The 21751-nt window shown below is 45.8% G+C and overlaps 2 protein-coding genes across 2 annotated transcripts; both read right to left on the bottom strand.

Annotated features, from left to right (window-relative positions):
* Nucleotides 1-27: 27 nt before the first annotated feature.
* On the bottom strand, nt 28-17866 carry frem1a (Fras1 related extracellular matrix 1a). The gene is made up of 36 exons (XM_088294782.1): nt 17151-17866; nt 14750-15140; nt 14034-14128; nt 13624-13916; nt 13362-13552; nt 12515-12838; nt 12329-12437; nt 12102-12233; nt 11615-11959; nt 10427-10569; nt 10153-10349; nt 9945-10035; nt 9705-9872; nt 9374-9582; nt 8592-8685; nt 8276-8528; nt 7457-7648; nt 7191-7376; nt 6862-7058; nt 6594-6795; nt 6277-6421; nt 5670-5811; nt 5395-5590; nt 4535-4799; nt 4039-4453; nt 2956-3157; nt 2754-2898; nt 2552-2681; nt 2332-2404; nt 1968-2117; nt 1687-1856; nt 1463-1585; nt 1216-1347; nt 946-1061; nt 678-763; nt 28-486 (listed from the first exon to the last, which is right to left on the bottom strand). Exons 2-36 carry the CDS (start codon nt 14981-14983, stop codon nt 284-286), a joined length of 6348 nt encoding a protein of 2115 aa, XP_088150908.1. The 5' UTR covers nt 14984-15140; nt 17151-17866; the 3' UTR covers nt 28-283.
* Nucleotides 17867-18777: 911 nt separating this feature from the next.
* Nucleotides 18778-21616, bottom strand: LOC148339162 (FH1/FH2 domain-containing protein 1). Its single transcript, XM_088294779.1, has 9 exons — nt 20703-21616; nt 20494-20634; nt 20244-20426; nt 20044-20163; nt 19803-19964; nt 19473-19723; nt 19200-19407; nt 19029-19137; nt 18778-18946 (listed from the first exon to the last, which is right to left on the bottom strand). Exons 1-9 carry the CDS (start codon nt 21162-21164, stop codon nt 18918-18920), a joined length of 1665 nt encoding a protein of 554 aa, XP_088150905.1. The 5' UTR covers nt 21165-21616; the 3' UTR covers nt 18778-18917.
* Nucleotides 21617-21751: the final 135 nt, after the last annotated feature.

The raw sequence follows: 21751 nt of genomic DNA, 5'->3' as shown, positions 1-21751 counted from the left end.
AACACAATTAAAAAGAGCACCCTTGGGTGTTTTTCCAGTGTTTATTCCAATATATGGAAAATATTGCCACAGCATATAATCAGCACTCGGTAAGTTTAATGCATGGTACTTCATGATTTTAGAGGTTAGCTCAAATAAATAAACAAAAAAAATATAATACAACAAATGTTTTAGAGGAGTTTTAGTTTATTTGTTTTCTAAAACTGCATGGAATTAAAGATAAAGATAAAGATAAAGATGTCTTTTTTTTTAAAGATAAAGAATTCAATGGCCTCAATTGCATTCAGATCTTGATGGAGCATATATAGCTGTGATTTCGACCCATCTTGCAGTCCCTTCTTTGCCACTTTGCCCTCTTCCACACCAGGACACACATTTTGCTCCCTGTCACGAAGGACAGCAGAGGCTCCCGGGTCCAATTGGTGAAGATGACGCTTTCTCCGTCCGCCCACTCCCATGAACCTTGGGCATCTCTGTCATTAAGGCCTGGGGGCGGGGCAAGGGATTGGAAGGGGTGGGGTTAAGAAGGTCCAAATGATCAATGCTTGTTAATGCTTGATTTTGACACACAATAATAATCTTTAGCAAGGCAAACTGAAAATTGAGAGTTGTTTTTTTTTTTTTTTAAAAAAAGCACTGTTTTTGAAAACAATGTAGATATCATTTATTTAACGAACCTATCCAAAACGGTTTCCTCCCGCCAAAGTCCCACAGCCAATCCATGTCACGTTTTGACAAAACGTTTGCGAGGTTGCCTTTATATCTGGTAAAGAAAAGCAAAAGAATGTTATTTGCGTTTGGCAGAGAACACCGACCGTGGGAAGGTGGTGGACCATATCCTCCGTAATAAACAGGAGCGCATCTTAAATGACAAAACATTTTCCCAGTTTGGTCTTTTGTCTTTCGACCGATTGTGTCGGAGCACGCAGGCTCAAACGTACGCACCTCTCTTTGCAGCTTCGATTTGCTGCGCTCCATGACGCTTTGTGCTTCTTGTTGAGGATGTAGCAATAACCACCGTGAAAGGTCCAACCCCGAGGACACGCTGGAGTTTTGGCCATCTGTTCACAAACACATCATCGTTTCTGGGCAAGCGATTTGATTTCAAGTCAACAATAAAGATGAATTTGGGACAGAAACGCTTTCTCTCCAACAATGTGTCGGCCACAAGCCTGTTTAGTTCCGGTGATTTCATTCAAAGATTGAAAAAAAGACCTGGTCTGTTGGCGCCCAGGATTTCCAAGAGACGCCGTTGCAATGAAAGATCTGATTGGTGGTCTGGTTGAAATGCAGGAGTCCCGTCATTTCCGGCAAACATGGCCGAGGTACCAAGCTAGCACTTGCTGCCTAGAAGAAAAAGAAAGAAAGGAAAAAAGAAATCAGCGGTCGGCGATTAAGTCTTCCGAACTTACAAGTTTTCATTCCAAAAAGGTGACGTTGTGAATGACATCATTTCACTCACACGTTGACTTTTTCTGGCATTGGGGAATGTTCTCCGAGGGCCGTGCTTTGATTTCACGAGCTCTGACGATGCGCTCTGCTTGCCCGCCCTGCTAACAACACGGATCTTTGCCCCTCTTCCTTTCTGAAATTAAAACAAAAAATGTCAAAAATAAATCAATCAAATGTTGTAAAGAAATGCAGTGTGGCCCCAGAATATAAACTCTAAGAATTCCATGAACTTACAGATTTGGATTTGCTCCTCGTGGAGAAGCTTACGTCTTCATGGACGTGGGACCGCACACCAAGGGACGGTTTCTCGAGCCTCCCAGATGAATTCTGAGTGTCTTTATGAGACGGAATGGTCTTTCCTCTGATCATAGACGCTGCACGTCCTTGGTTTTGCTTGCACTGCCCTGTGACATTCATTTGCGGATGAATATTAACACCAGAATACACACTTGAACCTTTTAATTATGCATTTTTGTTTTGTTTTTTTTTGTTTTTTAAATCAGAGAACTCTTTACCTCTCGGAAGGTCCTTGATGGTAACTTGAGCTTTCTTGACAGCGGCGATAACTGTGCCTTGCGGAAGAATGAGGAGCACTTCAAATACTTCATCGGCCTCTTCCAGTTGATCGTGAATGACGACAATGTTCCAGATCCTCCGTGAGACTCCTTCCCAAGGCGGGAAAAACAACGCCTTTTGAAATGAGGATTTCAATGTGCAAATGCAAACTGAATAATTCCAGGGACAAATTGGATCATGGAGTAAATTTGAATTAGTGTGAATTTTTTTTGTTCTCAAACGGGGTTGAAGTGAAATGTTAAAAGCAATCCCAAAGCTGGCCAAGAAACATCAACCTTTTTTACGAAACAAAATGGCGCCTACCTGGATCAAACTGGAGAAGGGAAGATGAGCTGGAGAGGAAATCTTTTCCCGCAGTTGCAGTGCCCTCGTTCACCTGTCGCGAAGGAACGAGAAAAAGAAACGAAAGGTTTCCAATAAGAGTGAGCAACTTCATATCAGTGCCTCCTGCCGTCATTCCATTTTCGCAAGAACGCCATCATAATCCTTTTGCAAACTCCGACTCGACAACAAACTTACAGACCTTAAGAGTGACATATGCCGACTCGGCAACATTTCCTTTGCGGATGATCTCCACCGAGACTCGTTTGTCCTCCTCGGTCGCGCAGTATTCGGCCTGGGACAGCTCAACACTCGACCAGCTCAATTGTAGTCTGCAAAGACCAAGAAGGATGACAACGAAGGCCAATCTTTATATTGATCAAGCGTGTATCTTTCACGCCTACATATGAGATGGTCCAGTGTTTCCATGGCGATCAGACACCCTGAATTCCAAGCTGTCCGACAGAGACTCCATCTCGAGATTGATAACGTAGACGATTGTCCTCCTGTTGAGATCCATTTGCGAGACACGCCGTCGTGCGAGACCGCCTGAGAGAAACCAAAGCGTCAGATTCGAAACGAGGTGAGACGAAAGTCACGCCTGACCTGTGGTGAGATTTTCCAGGTGGCCGAAATTGGGCTGCCGAACGATGAAGAAGATCCGCTCCTCTTCTTTGCTCTTGGTGTCTTTGGCTTTGAGCTCGCGAGATGACAAAAAGATTCCGTATCGTCCATCAGCTAAAAGCTCGGCCTTCCAGAGGGGGACGAGCTTTCCAACCTCGGGAGATGAAGTTTCCAAAGGCTTGATCTGAAATGAAACACGGCTCGATCGAGACATGCCGTTCCTGTTTCGGTTTGAAGCAGTACACAAACGTGGAAAAAGGAGAATGGAGGGCTGGGCGATATGGCGAAAAACTATATTGCGATGTGAATATGTCATATCGGTCCATATCGATATATTTTGAATTTTATTATTATTAGTATTAACTGTTATTATTACCATTATTATTATTATTATTATTATTATTAATAATGATAATAATAATAATATACATTATTTAGTTTTTTTAATTTTTATTTTTTTACTATTGAAAATAAAAAAAAGGGAAAAGGAAATTCCGATTTGTTTCATTTTAAAATGTAACATTTAACCTTCACAATGAACTAGAAAAAAGTCAAGCAATTAAATCCACAATTATTTAAACAAGCCGCCTTGTTTAAGGCTCGGAGTGTCATCTTGAAATAAATTTATTTCAAAAGTCAATTTTAAGTTATTTCAAAATTTAAATTACCGCATGATGGAACTGAGGGCCGTTTCGTCAAGTCGGCGGGAAAGTTGACCTTTCGCCACCTGTTTTTTTTTTTTGTTTATTTTGAGTCACGCTGGCTCAGCGGCGCAAGCGTGAGGCTCAGGTTGTATTTCCTAAATGGGAGGGAGTTTGATGACGAGTTGGGCCGTGATCGGTCCAATCTGCTCCATTGTTTTTTTTGGGGGATTGATAATTTATCGAAACCATTTTCTATTGCTATCAATCACCTAACTATCGCGATACATATCGATATCAAATTATTGGCGCAGCCCTAGTCGAATGTCCAAAATTGGTCTCTGAAACATACGGCAAATGTATCCGGTCGCAGAAGAAACAGAATCAATTTCAAAAAGGGCAACAACCGAGCTTGGTCATTTACCTGAATGAGGAACGACAGCGGTTCCGTATGTAACTCCCCATCCAGCAAGACGCCACGATTGGTGCCATCCGTGGCGGTGAACTCGAAGCGGTCGATCTGCGACTGCGCTCCGTTATGTTTGTATGCGACCTCCAACTTTTCGATGTGTTGCTGGGTGAAAGTGGAACCCGCCCTCAGCGCAGTTCCGCCTAAAAGCAGCTCGCCGTGCCGAGGCGGACGCAGGAGTTGAAAGACCAGGGCGCCGCGACGTGTGTCAGGGTCGGTCACGGCAAGGTCGTCGGGACGCAGCATCATGGCTAAGCCTCGAGGAATTACAAGGCCTTTGTTGGACAATGACGGCGGGATTTGATCCAGCATCTTCACCGACACTTCCAAGATTGCCTTCCGGCTTGTCTCGTTGTTACTAACGACAAAGCTGCCAGAAGAGAAAAAGAGTTTTGTCAAATCTTGGATTCCGCTTTCCAAAATGTTCTTCCTCCAAAGTTTGTAGACTCACTGAATGCATTCCGTGGGCGCGCTCGCTCGCTTGTCATGCACATAAAACACACGGTTTGCCGCCACGTCCATCTGGCTGAAGATGGAGACGGCGACTCCGGGACGCTTGGTGTTCTCCAAATAGCCGTGAGCTGCCGGGGTGGTCGTGACAAACAGCAGCTCGTCGGGCCGGTCGGCACGGTCGGTGGCGAACAGCACGTCGGTGGAGAGAACCACGCGGCCGCCGCGATTCACACTCACAGGCCGGACGAAGACGGAGATAGTTCCTGGAAAGAAGAAGTCACATGAGTCATAAGCTGTGCTGGAGCATTTTAGGCAGAGGTGGATAAAGGACTCACACTTAAGTAGAAGTAAAAATGCTACTATAAAAAAATAAAATAAATAATACAAAAAAAAATTAATTAATTAAAAAAAAGCAGAGTTGTGGTCCGCCATTTGATTTTTATGCACACTTCTTGCCGTCTGCTGAAAAAAAAAAGGACCTCAAGCAATAAATGTATGACTTCAGCGCCAACCCTTGGCATTTTTGTGCCAAGACACTATGTTGAAATTAATTGAGGTGCATCGTTTAGACAAAAGTAGTGCCTTGCCGGCATGCTGTGCCATCTTATTTCCTACATTGAAATGAGTTTAGCAGTTTCATTTCAATAAAAGTAATGTTTGCTGCCATCTTGTGGCATCTGTAGGCAATTGTAAAGATTTTGAGAAGAGGAGTCTTTCGTTACAAGCTACTTGCGGCAGGTCTCGGACGCAATCCCACGCAAATTGCGTTGCAATACCGCACATTTACTTTTATATCTACTCAAGTAAAACACAGACACCGAGTACATCACTGATTTCAGGGAGTCTTGAATGACATACCTTTGTCCACATGTTTGACAAATATGTTGAATTGCTGTGAGGGAGACGGATTATTTCCGTCATGTAGGTAGAAAACGAAATGGTCCTCCATCGTAGTACCGAGCGGGTCTGTGTGCACGTAACGCAGACGATTCATGTCTATCATTTCCTGGGTACAGTTTTCCCCGACTGCCAGCGGCTGCCAGTTTTGAACACGCTGCGAAAAAAATGAATCCCGTTCAGGTGAATGTCCTTTTAAAAACAGTAAAGCGCGCTCTACACGACAGGACACAAACCTTGAGCTGTAGGAGTCCTTGTGCAGGGACACTCTGAAAAATGTACACGACCTGCAAGGCGGGGGTGTCAAGGTCTTGTGCGAAGAGGGTTACACTGGTTATGAGTCGGGCCTCCCCTGGTTCCACCTCCAGTTCATTGTTTCTGAAGGACGCAGCATTTATCATCACACATTCGGAGCTGGTTTTAATCACAGTTCCACTGGAGTTTAATTTGAACCACTAAAAAAAGGTTTTGATAGCACTTTAAAAATTCAGTTTCACGTGATATGGTTGAACCACCAAAAAATGGATACAAAATTTGAGTGACACAAGCAAAATAATTAATTGGTCATGCCTATCACGAGTAGGCTATGAAAAATGACCCAAGAACTCATTTCACCCCAACAAAAAAATACTCCTTGAATAGAAAAAAAGTCCAGAGCAAATGTGGGGCCCCAAAGCAGAGCCCTGTGGAACACCGTTTTTTTTTGGGGGGGGGGTGAGTTCAGCCCTTGAAGCCAGTTTCTCTTCCAAATTGGAATGACATAAATTATAGAGATGAGCAACACTAAAAACTCTGGTGACTCCCCCTAAAAGTTAAAGAACTCTTTAATTCTTCGAATGGAACCTTATTAAATGAGGCTTCTCATCATTGACTGCCAGTACTTCCACCATCACTTGTCTTTGGATTTTGTGTCTGCCGTCCGTTAACTGAATGTTAAAGCTGTCTTCCAAATGTTCAGAGTCATCGTGCTCATACGCCACAGTTTTACCTGCAAGACAGTGAAAAGAAAACGCAGACAGGGGAGAAAAGGCGTCTGTGTACCACTCGAGTAGCCAAAAAATTAGATGAGACAATTGTCCTGGTTTGCTTATGATTACCTTGTGAAATGGTTATAAAAAAAAAAAATGTTATGTATTGACCCAAGATGGACTTCCACGTACCATCTGTGAGCTCAGCGATTGTGAAGTCAACGACGGACAATCCCAAATCGGCATCCTGACGCGTGTCAAAGCGGCGGTCGCGAATGATATTGCCATGTCGAGGGGGTTTCACAATACGGAAGCGCAAGACGTTCTGAGGGACATCCAAATCGGTCGCATTTAACACGGACAAGTCCAGATGCTTCCTTTGTCCTTCTTGCACCTAAACAGAAAGCAGAAGTCCGTGAACCACGTGAGCACGTGACCGCAAACCAAGAGAAAAACTCACCGTAATATTTCGAGCCGCAAACTCCGGAATTTCGTCATTTGTTGGGCTGACAATGATGTTGAACGTGACACGGGCGGAGCTGAATTTGCCATCTGACACACACAGGATGAATTGGTCGGTTGTCGGTTCCAGTTTTTGGTGCCTGGACTGCACATAGTTGATCTGACCGGCAATCATGTCCCGGTAGGAACAGGAGTCTGACGAAAAGACAAAAAGAAGGAACACAAAAACTGTACCACCAGGAGTTCATCGTGGTCTTCAGACTTAAAACCTATAGAGCATGTATTTTTCCCACGAAAGAGGACGTGGATGTAAACCGGAATGCTTACCGATGCTCACACCCGTGTTGCTTTTCTCAAAGCCAGGTCTTGGCAGAACATTTTCAAGGTAGCCAAAGTGAGGCAGCGTAACCAAACTGATCAGCAGCTCATCCACAGTTGTGTCCGCATCGGACGCCTTCAAATGATTTGCTTTTATCGGAGCTCTCCCACCTTCGTCGACCACAAACATGTCTCCTACAAAGCCAGCAAAGACCTTTGGTTCTATTTACGACGACGTTCTCGTCATTGACTATCAGGCATATGGAACGACCTACCTGTTTTAAGCGAAGGTGGCTGGCTATTGACGGGTAAAATGGTGATGTGGAGATCATACACGGGAAGAGATGCTTCTCTGCTTCTGATTTTCTCATCTTTTCCACCACAGCAGAGCGCAGACCTTTCTGTTTCTCCGTCAGAAATCACAAAGGTGATAGTGTCTTGGTGCGGAGCGAGTCCTATCTCATGCCCTGAAACCACAACCACAAGTTTGTTCTTTTTCACAGAGGTGGAGTAATGCATGTCAAAGAGATTACATTTCCCAAAATAATATCATTTGATTGGCAGAGATGGGCATTCGGTCCCAAAGACGGAATTGTCCGTCTTTCCATCCCGGACGGATACCCGTTTTGGGGACGGAGGATGAGACGTTTTTTCCAAAAAGGACGGACTAAGCAAGGCCAGAAGTGGGTTTTTGTCCGTCGCTTTAATCTTTTAAGCTAACCGGGTTAGGTACCTGCCACTGACGGAAAAGCCACCGGCACATAACTACAGACTGAAAGTGAAATATCGCAACGTGCCACTTGTTTCGGGCGTGTTCACCGTGATCGTATGCAGGAGTGAGCGACTTCAGTTTGCTTCAAACGGAAAATAGGAGGTGCCGTATGTAACTTTCCATCGAGGTTACCTCGTCACCAGTCAATCTGGTGATCGACCTTGGTTGTGATGGCTGCTAAATGCCATCTTGGTTGACGGTGAAATGTAAGGACGGAAGCATTTTGAACAGACGAGGACGAACGCGGATGGAAGACGGACTGGCAAAATAGGCTAAAGTGCATGAGCAGAATGATTTCCTTGCGTCTGGCATTGCCGCTTACCCGTATGCTTGTAGCTGATAATCCCTGCGGTGACGTCCGACTGAACAAAGTTATCGACGACCACATCGTTTCTCAGCACCAGCCCGTGTTGGGGCTGTCGCGCAATCAGGAAGGCGAGGCTGTCGTTGTCAGAGTCTGCATCAATTGCAGAGATGTACTCGACTGAAATGATGATCGTCTCCCCCTCAGCACACATGAGCATCGGTTTCAAACCGGCAACCAGCACCGGTACCTCATCATTGACAGGAGATACCTACAAATAATCGATCGAGTGACGTGTGGCGCATGTCGCTTCTCGTTGACACGTCATACTTACGTTCACGTGCAGAGTCAAATTGATTTTATTCGCGCCATCCGTTGCAGCCAAATCAATGTTGTCCTCCACGGTTTCGGAATTGTCATGAGTGTATCTGAAAAGACAACTGTAACATTAGACGTTTTCAACGAAAGCGAAAGAATACATTTACTTGTACTTCACGAGGTTATTTTGTTCACAAAAACACACAAAATAACTCAAGCTAAAAAAAATGAAAAATAAAACATTTTTGTGAATGAAATAAAATAAAAATGAAAAAACAACAACAACAACAACAACAACAAAAACAAAAAAAACCTGAAACTACATCTTACTTTTGTTCGTATTAAAGAAGGAAAGTCAAACAGTCGTTTGAGAATTTTCAGAATTAGGTTATGATATTACACAACACGTAGCGATTTTTTTTTCCTTCAGATTTTGCGTGTGACAAATACTCCATGTATAAAAAAAAAACTCAAACTAATACTAAAAAAAAACTAAATTACACTAACCTGTTTCTACAAAATAAAAACTAACAAAAACCCGATCGAAAAAGACAATTAAAAGTAATGGATTTGAAAAACTAATAACTAAATTAAACTAACCTTTTCTACAAAAAAATACAAACAAAAAATGACAAATCTGATCTAAAAACCAATTAAAGTTAACTGATTTAAAACAAAACAAAAACAAAAAAACCCACTAAACTCAAAACCAACTCGAAACAAACCATAATGAGAAATCCCAAACTATTAGAACCAAACACTCCACCGCAGAAGCTGAGCCAATCTGAGAAATCTCACCTCAGTCTACGACTTGTCAGGTCCTGCACCGTGAAGGTTTGTCCGGGTTTTAGCGGCAAACCGTCGAGATGCAGCGCTCCGTGTTGGGGGTCCCTCAAAAGCTCCAATTGCAAGACTTCTTCCACAGAGTCCACATCAGATAGCTGCACGTGTTCCGGGCCCAGCCGACACTCACCACCCTCGTCGACCAAGAGAGGCTTGGTGATGACCTGAAATGGCGCAAACAGAACATTCGGCATACAGTTTGGACCATTCTGCTCAAGAAAAAAAAGAAGAAAGAACGAAAGACTTGCGAGACAAGGTCCTGTTTTGCGGTTTTGCGACACCACACCTGTGGCGGTTGGTTGTCCACGGGCATCACGGTAATGTTGACGCAGATCCCATCAAGTGTTTGGCCAAGTCGATTGGATACAGAGAGAACAAACTGAACGGATCGTGGAAAGGGACCAATATCCACAGTCGGAGGCATGTAGGCCACTTTCATGAAGTTGATGGCGTGCTGAGAGACCACAGACAACGACATTCGATTCAACCAGCTGAAACTACGCGTCGTTATCCGATTGGTAATGACCTGCGTGAAGAGCCTCAACACGGGCGCGTTGGTGTCTTTGGTGAACTTGGGTAGACTGTCCACGAGGAACAACCTCCCAGCGTCCTCGCTGCTGCCAGAGCAGCAGCACCGCAAATGATTACTCACAAATTTCAAAGTTTGCCAGATCACTTCTCAGCGATCCCGAATTTGGATTTTTACCGCGCTTGAAGTCGTTTGGCGAACTAACCTGTGACGATCACGCCAGAAAGGCGGCGTCGTAACGGTGTATGTCAGATCATTGTCCGGCGAGTCCTTGTCCACAAAGTGAAGGTTTCGCTTCGTTATAAAGACCACGTCTGTTTCTTTGACCACAAGCCAGCGTCGGGCACTTGGAACCTCTCGAGGCGGTTGGCGAGGAAGCGGTTCAATGCGCAACATGACGACCTGCACGTCAGAAAGATGAAGAGCGTCGCTACGTTGGTTGTACGACGCCAAACGGCACAAACGGCAAACGCGGTGACCTGGGGCTCGGAAAAGTTGGGAGGATCCTGGAAATCCGACAGCACAAACTCAAAGGAGTCGTCAAGGACCTCGTTCCGCTTGTGTTGATAATAAATCATGGACTGGGAGAGGTCTTTTTGCAAAAACGTGCTGACTGGGTAACCTGGAGGAAATGAACACAAAAGTCATAGATTGCACAGCGAGTGTCGATCGCGATTAACCACTAGCTCAGAAAGGGGGTGTCGGTCGATCGCATTGACATACAGAGCAGCCAGTTATAGACCTGTCACATGCCTCAGCGGCACCGCGCGCCATACATATAAGGGCGCTAACTAGCTAAATCAGACGTTGCCATTTTGTCACATCTACCGTATTTTCCGGAGGATAAGTCAAAACTTTTTTCCTCAATCTTGAACCATGCGGGTAATACAACTTTGCGGCTTTTCTGTGAATTTCTCTTTCACCAGTAGGGGCGCTCTATAGATCAGAAAATACACAAAATAAATCTCGATTTTTTTTTCTCTTGGGCATGTTCTCTTTCAAAGAGGAAAGTTGTTGCCGTGTTAAAAAACTGAAAGAAAACTGCGGCTTATCGCCTTGTGCGAATTATTTTCTGATAAATATAGTACTAAATATAGTACTCTAAACCTGGTTTTGCAGTGGGCTCTGGCTGGAGAGCAGACGGGCAATGTGCTAAGGCATAGGTGTCAAACTCTGGCCCGCGGGCCAAATTCGGCCCACAGTGTCATTATATTTGGCCCGCGAGGCGATACCAACACCATTTCACATTCAAAATGTTAATATTAAATTGAAAAACTAAACATTGAATTGCATTAATAAAACCACTTAATAAAAATGTTCAATAAAAAAAAGTCAGCATTTATATTCTTTTGAAAAAATAAATGCAGGTCGGCAGCTTTGTTCAAGTTTGACTTTTCGGCCCACGGTGTTTTTGAGTTTGACACCTGTTTTATAAGTAGCCCGCATGCCGAAAACGAGTGTGGGCACCCTCTGCTGTACGGTGTGCAATTTAGCACCAACTTCAGAAGCCTTCGGCCCATCACCCTGCACCAAAAACCAAACGGAAGTTTGGGACACTCTTTATATATTCTCGTTTGAACTGTTATCAAAATAAAGATTTTCGGGTGCTTAGGTTATTCGGAGCAGCAGGTACGGAACCAAATGAGTGTGGCATGTTGGTCTCTGACCTGTTAGCCCCGGTCCTGGGAACTTGATAATCTTTCCCACCAGTGGAGGTCTTGTGATATTGAAGAGGATGAAGTCGCTGCTGGAGTCCATATCGGCAGCCTGAAGGGCGGAGCCTTTCAAAAGAGTCGTCCGACCTTGGGACACCTCCAGCAACATGTTGGCAACGAGGAAGGGGGGGCTATCGTCTTTCGGGAGGATCTTGATGGGGAACTTGTGCCGGGTCTGGTGGTGACCATCGGAGATGCGGAAGACGACCGAGTCGGCGGTGGAGTCGCTGTCGTCGTGGTGATAGCAAACCATCCCGGATTTAATGTCCTCGACGGTAAACATAAAACCCTTTCCACCTAGCGAAAGCAAACGCAGTTGTTTAAACGGGATTTATATGGATTTTGCAACTTTTCTCCCTTCTTAATGCAGTTCTTAAAATCCCATTGATTGAAGAAATGAAGAATTAAGAACAATAACAATGGAACGTAACCATGACACCTCTGACAGTCAGTCTTCCGTGCACAAGGCCCCCCACGGTGACGATACGGACCGCGTCTATGTTGTCATTGTCCACAATTTGAAGCTGCTCCCAAGTTATTGGACGTGATTGACCTTCCAACAAGCTGAGACCTGCATGACAAATGTGCACAGAAATCCACAATTGCTACGTCAGGACAGAACGCGCTGAAGCGATGTCAAAATGAAAATTCCAAACGAAGCATTACCCATGTTCCAGGAAACTCTCGGCGCATTGGTGTCTGAATTCCGTACGGACATGTGCACAGTCATGGGTGGACTCTTCTCGAAGAAAAAATCATGAACGTCGATTTCCATCTGCAGGGGAAGATTCTTACGATCCATTTGATTTCACCACAACATTTGATACAGTGCACTGGAAAAGAAAATACAACCTCAAAGTGCCTTCGCTGCGCGTGGGAGGAGTTTGGCGGCTGATAGGCAATGAGCATGCCGTTTAAATCCAACCACGTGAAGGAAAAGATTGGCCGCGTTTGGTCGGCGAGGTGAGCGACGAAGCCTTCGGATGGTGCTTTGGTGATGTTAAAAATCAGCCTCTCTTGCGGCGTTTCCTCGTCCTCGCCGTCTAAAGTAGCGGTCGATAGCGGCGTGAGGATGAACTGGTCCACCTCCAGGATGAACGTCGGCACGAATGACACGGCGGGAGGCTGGTTCGCCAGAGCGCCTGTAATCTGCACCGGAATCCAAATCTGTTCAGACTTCACAGGGAAATAAAGACTCAGTTTAAAAATCAGGAACATGTCAGTAAAGGCATAATGCACCTTTCATGGATTACTTCCTGAAATGTGAGAGATGTATATAATTACAATCACAAATTCTTTCTCCAAATTAGTAAAAATGTTTGAATACTGACGAGCAGCATTTAGACAATATTGAATATTGACAGAAATAAAAGTGGCGTTCCCCAGGGCTCTGTCTTAGGGCCCCAAATGTATTCCGTGTTTGTTTGTCCATTGCATTTTATTTATGCCTGGCTTAAATCTATTCATCAAATGTTGATGACATGTTTGTGTGGCCCATATGATCAGTACATGAGGTTAAAATTTTAACTTGCATTGGCAGAATGAGATTTTGTTTGTGGTTCTACTCCTGATTGACATGCCTGCAAAATTTTAGGTTACAAAGTGAAACGTGTCTTGAAGGGCTGAGTAATATAAAAGAAAAAGAAATTGTGTGTTCTCAAGGGGTCTGTTTGGGGCCCGGCATTCTAAGTCACATTGCCTGATAGACGTTTCCACTTCTTGTGTCTTTGAGGTCAAGCCTGATCGCAATGTAGTCAACGTCCGGAGATGGAGGCGTCAGATGCTGGTATTTCAGCCCCATCAGCAGGAAGTCCTCGCAGGGAACTTTCAAGAACCTGACAGGCTTCACACCCCTCAGGCAGACGTCAGAATGACACTGAGCTGGATCCTCTGGAAAGTTGGAATACACGTTAGTTTTGCGAGACATCGCAAGGAAATGCTTTCAACGTGAACTTTGTTACCCTCAATGTAGCGCAGTGGCTCGTCTCCTCTCTTGACGGCTTCCTCGGGCTTTCCAGTAACGAGTTGCCCATAAGCTGGCAGGTGAGCCTCGTGGCTATTGAGATGGATGCTGCACTCTAAAGTAGCCCTCCTTTCATAGCGGAAAGACACCACATTGCCACCGACCTCCGCCGAGACGCCATAGAATGGAACTTTTAAAAAAGTCGGTCCGAGCTTGATGAGACTGCAGTCGGGTTCCACGATGTGAACGTGGAGGGAAAAAACTTCAATGTATGTGGAAGTCTCAGTGAACCTGTTTGCAAACACAAAGAAGTTGTTATTCACGCCAAAAGTGAAGCCTCATTTATCGAGAACCACCAAATAATCTGCAATATAACAAAGGAACATTTTATGCACAAAGGTGGCGTACCCATACAGCCGAAGCTTGACTGTGTCCTCCGTTAAAAGTGGCGAGCCATTATGGACATATTTGACCTCATTGTCTCGATAATGGCAGTTAAATACCTGGAAAAAGATGATACAAATATTATGGAAAACACAGTCGAGCCTCTTTGACGTCCTGCAAAAGTGGATCTATTTATCAGTGGTGGGCGATCAAGGCCTTCAAGGCCTTCTCTGCTGGCCCAACATAATCAAGAAATCATAATTGTATTATTCACGATGTCATATTATATCCTAGAGGTGAATTTTTAGGTGAGAGTTTTTATCCAATCAGATTTCAGCTAGCTCGTGTTGCCAGGCAGATTTCATGATACCAGAAACACGCACGATTCGTCTGAGGCCTTCAGACACAATTGCGCGGGCATCTCTTCTGTCAAAGCCAGTGGGCTTTCAGATTTGATCGACAGTTGCGATAGCCAATCAGATCACGAATTGATGACTGAGCCTTCTCGCTGGCCTTACACCTGAATTTGATGAATGCGGCTTGTGATTGGATACTCACTCGTGAGGGGGCAGCGCTATGCGGAATCAACACACCCGGAAGTCGGAACTGGCGACCGTTGGAAAATCCGAAATATATTCTTGATTTTTTTTTTTTTATACCACAATGGGCGTAAAGGGGAAAAGTAGAGGATTTAATTGCAGATATTTTTGCGCCATTTTCAAGTCGGACTTTTGCATTACCTGAGGCAGGAATTTTCCCACTCGTTGAGTGATGGGCTCATTCAACACCACTTCCACTTTGCATGCGTCCTTTTGAAGCGGGACAAGGAAGCGCAGGTCACCTTCCTGGAGGTAGGCCGACTGACCCCGTCTGACCTTTAAAGCATGATCGACTTTGACGAGGGAGGCGTCGCAAGTCATGCCGAGAAACAGGAAGCGAAGCAACGGCAACATTTGACCCTTTGACTTCAGCATTCTTCGTCCCGTCGGAAAAGGTGGACTCTTTTCAAACGTCTTTTTCAGCTGTGACCCTCAAAACAAGGCGTTCATGGTGCTTTGGATCGGCGAGATGATGAGGCATCGTTTCGGGAATCGGTTTCTTGTGGCTCGCGATGAACATTTCAGCCGGAAGCTGCGGTCAATCGGGTGAATGAAGAAATAGAGGTTAGTGTCGGGAAACATCGCAATTTGCCGCAATATCGATATTTCATCTCGCAACGTTGTTACTATGCCCTAAAACATAGGTGTGAAACTCTGGCCCGTGGGCCAATTTGGGCCCGCATTGTGATTATATTTGGCCCGTGAGGCGATACTAAATGACGACTATCCCATTTCACATTCTATATGACAATAGTAATTCTAAAAACTAAACATTGTATCACCTTAATAAAAAAAATTAAAATAATTATAATAAAAATTTTCAATAAAAAAAAAAAAAATCTGCATTTATGTTTTAAAAAAATGAAATGCTGGCCCGCGGCTTTGTTTAAGTTTTCCTTTTCAGCCCACTGTGGATTTGAGTTTGACACTCCTGCCCAAAAAGAGAAACGATCATATATTTGATCCTGGAAAAAGGTTGCCCCTCCAATGTTTTGGCAACAAACTGAGACCTCTCACAACGCGTCCCAGGCACCTTGTAATTAGCCCGGACATGCTTCAGCTCGTCCCAGTGAACAATTCAATCGTCATGACAATGAAGGCAAAAGTTTCAAGTCACATTTGATCAGATGGAACCAGTCTGAGGCGGCACGGTGGACGACTGCTAAACACGTCTGCCTCACAGTTCAGAGGCGCTGGGTTCGATTCCGGGCTGCGGCCTTCCTGTGCGGCGTTTGCATGTTCTCTTTGTGCATGTGTGGCTTTTCTCCGGGTACTCCGGTTTCCTCCCGCATTCCAAAGACATGAATTGGACACTCAAAATTGTCCCTGTGAGTGTGAATGTTTGTTTGTCTTTGCGTGCCCTGCGATTGGCTAATCCGAAGACGGCTGGGATAGGCTCCAGCATGCCCGCGACCCTCGTGAGGAGAAGCGGTGGGAAAAATAATTTGCCACTACCGAATACAACTGAGCTTCATCGCAATATCGATGCTTGATGATGATATGCAGACAATGAAAAAAAAAATAATCAGGTTCACTTCAGTCATGTGACTCTTCACACTTTCCACAATCACCAACAAACGCCTTCATTCCCCTCCGTCCGCCAACGTTTCTCCTTGGCGGAGGTCTGCGCTCGTCTGCCATCGTAGAAGTGCAACAACAGCAGCACGCTGAAGGGTGCCTGCCGTGGGAATGTTCGGCAGCGGAGGAATGTTAAGTGTCACGCCGCGACGTGGCTTTGTTTCACAGCACCTCTTCTCACCTGAATAATGACAGAGTCCTTCACAACCGCCACTTACGCCCAAGCAACGATCATTTGGATGCACAAACGCAGGAAAAACCTAAGGATGAGTGTTCGTTGAAGCCGGACATACTCCGATACAATAAGATCACAAACTAGCATCTGAAAATATTTCAATATCATTGAAAATATATCCCCTTCAAAATAGATGGCACATGTGGCGACCGTGTCACTTCCACTAACAACCCAGGCTAAACTTATCTCATCGCCAATAAAAAAAAAAAAAAATGTTACAGACATCAAATGGAAATTGTGATGGATTGATTGTTACCTTTTATGGTTTTGTTAGATTTATGGAGTCACGGCACAAATTTGAACAACAAACTCTGACAAACACCAACCCTCACCTAAAAAAAGTCATAAATGAAATTGTTTGGAGTAAAAAAAACTCTGACTATTGTTGGAGTCGGGTCACCGTAATCGTAATAGAATCCTTCACTATCTCTGACCATCAGTCGGATGGTTTCTTGTGGCTCACCTGATAAGCCATCACAGTGCTGTTTGTGGTCTGAAATTAAGCAACCCACGCCTGAAAGAACGGTGCACCCCCGAACCTTTTTTGTGTTCAGCACTTTTACATTCTGAAAAAAAACTCAGCCGTTAAAAAGTTGTGGTTGCATCAACACAGTTAGTGTGTGTGCAACTATAGATTAACAGAGGACTTAAGAAACCAGACTGAGGTATTTGGCAAAAAAGTAAAAAGCCAAACTTGACTCAACTCTCCAGTACGAGACATGTCCTTACCTGAATGGCGCCTCCTCTTGAGCTCCATTGTTCGCCCGGCCTGCGCTGCTGCTCAGCTCTGCGACACCAACAGCATTTGCTTTGAGCCACGGTGTCAAACTCCACCTCTGACGAGACGGGGTGGGATGGGAAACTGCTGAGGGGCCATACTCGTTTTCTTTGGGTTGGGTGGGGGGCATTGTTTTTTTTTTTTAAACAATTCTGGGTTCGAACCTCGAATTTCCCCATTGTGGGACTAATAAAGGTAATCTTATTATTAGTAGAGAAACGTTGGTGTCTGAGATCTGTCGACTCGAGTTAATTACCGGAGCACATAAGTCAAAATAAACACGTTAATGCAGCATTTAGTTGTTTTGCTGCACACAAATGGAATAAGATGGCGACAGAAGCAAAGTCAGCCCCAAGTGTAAATAAATGCTTTTAAAACCCACTATGTTTTTTTGTATCTCATAAGATACATTTAATTTCTTTACGTTGCTTTTAAATGTATTTAACCATTTTTGTAGAGGTTTTTAAATGTTGTACTTTTAATTATGCGAAGCACACTGAGTAACCTTTTGAAGGAAATGCTCAATAGTATGTATAAATAAAGCTTCCTAGTCTATTATCGGAAGCGACAATTTTTAGGAATGCCGGAGGGTCGAGGACGGAAGGGTACTTATATCGCGGCCGGAGGGCGGGGGACTGACAGGCAAAAAAGGGTCAAGTGACAAGCTCTGCAATTTAAGTCTCCGGTCCTTTCGCCACACGTGACACCGTGTACGTAAGATGTTCTGTTGAGATGTAATGTTTGTTGTTTCTTTTCATCAAAGAGTCACTTTATGGGTGATTTTAATTAATTTATTCTGTTTAATTTATATTCAGAAATGATATCAGCATGTTGATATGCAAAACGGACACTAGATGGCAGCACTGACCTGCAGCGTCACAGGGACATCGAAAGAAGTGATGCTCGCAATCCAAATTGATGGAGAAAGAGCAACAGGTGTCACGCGTCGTTAATTTATGTGCATTATTCCAAATATTTACAGCGTACTCCACGACAAAGGATTAAACAGATATCTGCCATCGTAGACCTGGCCGGGATCTGCCGCGCATGCCCAAGTCACGTGAAATCACTTTTCACAGGAACGCTGTACAAAGTATGCAAATTAGCAACCACAGTAAAGGTTAACGTACTAGACCGTCGTAGTATATCACACCAATTGAAAACCGATTTGTTACAGCTCCATCTGTTGGGAAATGCGCTATATAAATAAAGTATGGATTGTATTGTATTTTTGATGAATAGATGCCAATGATTAGTTCACGGCGCATGCGCATAAAGTCACAAGGACGGCAAGTACACTAGGACAGAATACGCTGGTGACAGTTGATTAAAACCTCAATGGAAGTTAACAAATAAATAAGAAGAAGTTCCTTACTCGTTAAAATAAATCGACACGGGCAAAATAAATCCACCAAACGTCGTTAGTCCCGCTCTTTTTAGTCAAATCGGCCATGAATTGTGGGAAATGAGCTTCGGTTGAGATTTCGTGGATGCAGGCTCAGCTGAAGTGTGGAACAAGGGTTAAAAGGGGCGGGGCGACGGAACTTGTTTTGAGAATTGGGACTCCTGACACACTCGCAGCCTCAACAACTTTTTTTTCAAACCAGAAATATAAAATTACAAAAAATGGCATGTCAACATGTCTACTTTTCTATTGCAGATGTGTGTTTTGTTGTCATCCAAAAGTGACGAACGCTATTCGCTATTCATCCGCAGGCTTAGCGCTTCAATTTGGTCAAGACTGGACCTGGCCCGGATACGAAAAAAAATGTGTTTAGTTTCTTTGATGGCAAATGAAAAGAATTTCAAAAGAAGCATGACAGCCTCACCTCGGATGTTTGACATTCTCCTGCGCTGCTGCGGCAGAGTCGCATCCGTCCTGGAGGCGGACTCGGGCGTTCTCAGCACCTCCTCCAGCAGGCAATGTTGCTCATTTTCCTAGCCGAGCGAGTCCCGTGAGCCAACGTTTGTTCCCTGTGAACGTGCTTCATTTGCTGTACCTGTGTGTGTGACGGCGGACATCTGGCCCGTCTTGTGGGCGTGTTCGGAAGCGGGCTTCTGGCGGCGCGCTCTTTCTGAACGACAACAGTCTGCCAAGCAGCCCGGAACTCCAGGGAGAAGTCACTTATGGTTTTACAGAAGTCCTCGGGTCTGGTTTCTCGCGCCATTGCTCTGGAGTAGCCCAGGAACAAGAGGAATGAGTGGAACCTGGAAAAAAAATGGACTTTGTTTTCATCTGCAGTGTCAAGAGAAGGCCGTCACTCGTAACCAACCTGTTGATCACGCGACGGTGTACGGCTTTCAGGATCTTGGTCCTGTCCTCACACTCTCTCAGAAGATTTGGCAGCCTGTGACGAAGTGCGCCGACGAGCCCCAGACTTTCCCCTCCTCCAACAAGTCGCCTCTTCTCCCCTTTTGCACATTTTAAATTGTCGGCTTTTTCCAAAATCTTCATCTGCCCCCATGAACCCTTGGACAGGCCTTCAAGGTGGTCCAGGTTGGCCAGGACCAGGGAATAGTCACACTGTAAACACGCAGGACCAGTTCGACTGGGTTTGAACTTCAGACAGAGGAACTGGTTTTGGGACAGGACGCGACAGCACCTTGCTGGCTTTGCTGACGGTCGTCAGGTCCGAGTAGAGGTCCGAGGATTGCGGGTAGAGCTGCAGGAGGAGCACGCAGACGTGATGAAGTAGAGGTTGGCGCCAACGCGTGTCCCGCACTTGCGAGAGCTTGCCCAGGTAGCTCAACTCGAAGCCGCGTGCCTGAGGAGCAACGGAAGGCAAACGATGGAGGAACGCCGGAAGGTTGCGGCTCGCCGACACGCTCACGGGTCACGCTCACCTTACATCCGTTGAGAAAGTTCCCGATGGCTAAGACGGTGGCGAGAACGTGTCTGAAGGTCTGGCTGGCTGCCAGCTGCTCCATGGCCTGCTTCAGGTAGAAAAGAGGCTTGGCGATCTCCTAACGAACGGAAAAGTGGCGATTCACGGGAGGGGCAAAAGAACTCTCGAGTCAAGTCAAACAACGTGCTCGGCGCTCACCTGCTCGAAGGAGTCGTAATCGATCACGAAGGCCCACAGATGAAGCCGCCAGGCCAGGTGCGGGATCTCCCCCAAAGCCAGTAAGCACAGCTCGGCCGGGGCGAGATGGGACTTCTGGTTCTGGACCTTGGCGTCCTTGATCAGACGAAGCTCCTCCTCCGTCGGGATAAGCGTTTGAAGCCGCTGCAAAGCCGAACGCAAAAATCACAACGTGAGCAGTCACTGAAGAACGGAATGAACGCGAGCGCACCTGTATGTCCTCGCGGTCCAGGACGCTGCCGTCCATGTTGTAAATCGCCGCCGGGAGCAGGTGTGGGGGGGGCAGGCCGCTCAAGGTGATGGTGATGTTGTTGCTCCTCTTCATCCCCAACACCGAGACGGAAGCTTGTTTCTGGGTCGCAAAGCACACGCTCATTCAGAACATGGCTCAAAGTTCTCCGGGCTGACGGCGACGCTTACCCGCTGGCCGCACGCAACGCTCAAGCAAGCGCTTTTGGACTTGCGTTCAAACAAGAATTCCAGTCGCGCCGTATCCAAATGGACCGGCTCCAGTGCGGTCCAGATGGTCTGAGTCCCGAAGCGGGTCTTCCTGGGAAGCGGCGCCACGTTCTGTAACGCCCGCCAGTGGAGCTTCAGGGTAGCACTTTTAGCGGAAACTCTCTTGGGGGATTCCGTGAACATTTGGGGGTCAAGCGGCGGCGGCGGCGGCGGCGGCGGCGGCGGCGCCGAGACGTCACGGAATCCTTCCTTGCTTGAGTTGCTTCCGGAGTGGGTTGCTTCTTCTTCTCCCAGGTCTTCGTCGTCGCAGAGATCCGTGAAATCCAACGCGTTGAGGCGGAGACGAGTGGCGGGTCGGAGGGGCCAAGCTTGCTCCAAATCGCCGTTGGCGGGGGGGTCTTTGCTCTGCTGAGGCTCCTTCATGATGTCGCACACATTCACTTCACCGCTTCCTCTCTCCGGATACTCGAAAATTCCAAATCTTCCTCTTCACCTGGATGAAGTCTTTCAGTTTAGACGAGATCCCAAAAATCTCGAGTCGGGTACAGATGGCAAACTTCAAGAACATCCTCCACTTGGTCACGTCGTCCTTCTGAGAGAGAGCGAGCGAGCGAGACGGTGCATCGGTGGAGTTTATTTGAGCTGCGCCCTTTCCCTTCATTTCCTTATCGGCCATTCATCTGCCGTTTGCCTCAATTGCTGTTTTTTGTACACAAAAACCTCTCCAAGATGGTGTCCGGAGACTCACTCTTCCAAGGACAAAACTGTCGGATCAACTCTCATCTCACTCTTTGGCATTTCACGTGAATTTTACTGCATTGCAGTTTGGAAATGTTTCAAGAAAAAAGCCAGACGTGATGTGGAGGCCTTTGCACGGTTGACTTGCAGACTTAACGAGGTTGCCGCCCTTCATCGCACTTGATCTCGCCGGCTTGGGAGCTCTCAAGGGACAAAATGATTTGGTCGAAGGCGAGTGCTACAAAATGTTGGGCTTTCCGGCCGTGCACGAA

Source organism: Idiotropiscis lumnitzeri, chromosome 4, assembly GCF_059441095.1.
Source record: "Idiotropiscis lumnitzeri isolate Australia: NSW breed Sydney's pygmy pipehorse chromosome 4, RoL_Ilum_1.0, whole genome shotgun sequence".
In the NCBI taxonomy this organism is placed as follows: domain Eukaryota; kingdom Metazoa; phylum Chordata; class Actinopteri; order Syngnathiformes; family Syngnathidae; genus Idiotropiscis; species Idiotropiscis lumnitzeri.
The sequence above is the reverse complement of the archived record's forward strand: the minus strand, read 5'-3'. Positions and strand labels throughout refer to the sequence as shown.

Coding starts and splice junctions, on each gene's coding strand:
- frem1a (XM_088294782.1), bottom strand. CDS start 14,983: ATGCTGAAGTCAAAGGGTCAAATGTTGCCGTTGCTTCGCTTCCTGTTT. Junction 14,129..14,749: donor TGGGAAAATTCCTGCCTCAG/GTAATGCAAAAG, acceptor ATCTTTTTCCAG/GTATTTAACTGCCATTATCG. Junction 2,405..2,551: donor CGGCATATGTCACTCTTAAG/GTCTGTAAGTTT, acceptor CCTTCGCGACAG/GTGAACGAGGGCACTGCAAC.
- LOC148339162 (XM_088294779.1), bottom strand. CDS start 21,164: ATGAAGGAGCCTCAGCAGAGCAAAGACCCCCCCGCCAACGGCGATTTG. Junction 20,164..20,243: donor ATTACGACTCCTTCGAGCAG/GTGAGCGCCGAG, acceptor TCCGTTCGTTAG/GAGATCGCCAAGCCTCTTTT. Junction 19,724..19,802: donor CCGTCAGCAAAGCCAGCAAG/GTGCTGTCGCGT, acceptor GCGTGTTTACAG/TGTGACTATTCCCTGGTCCT.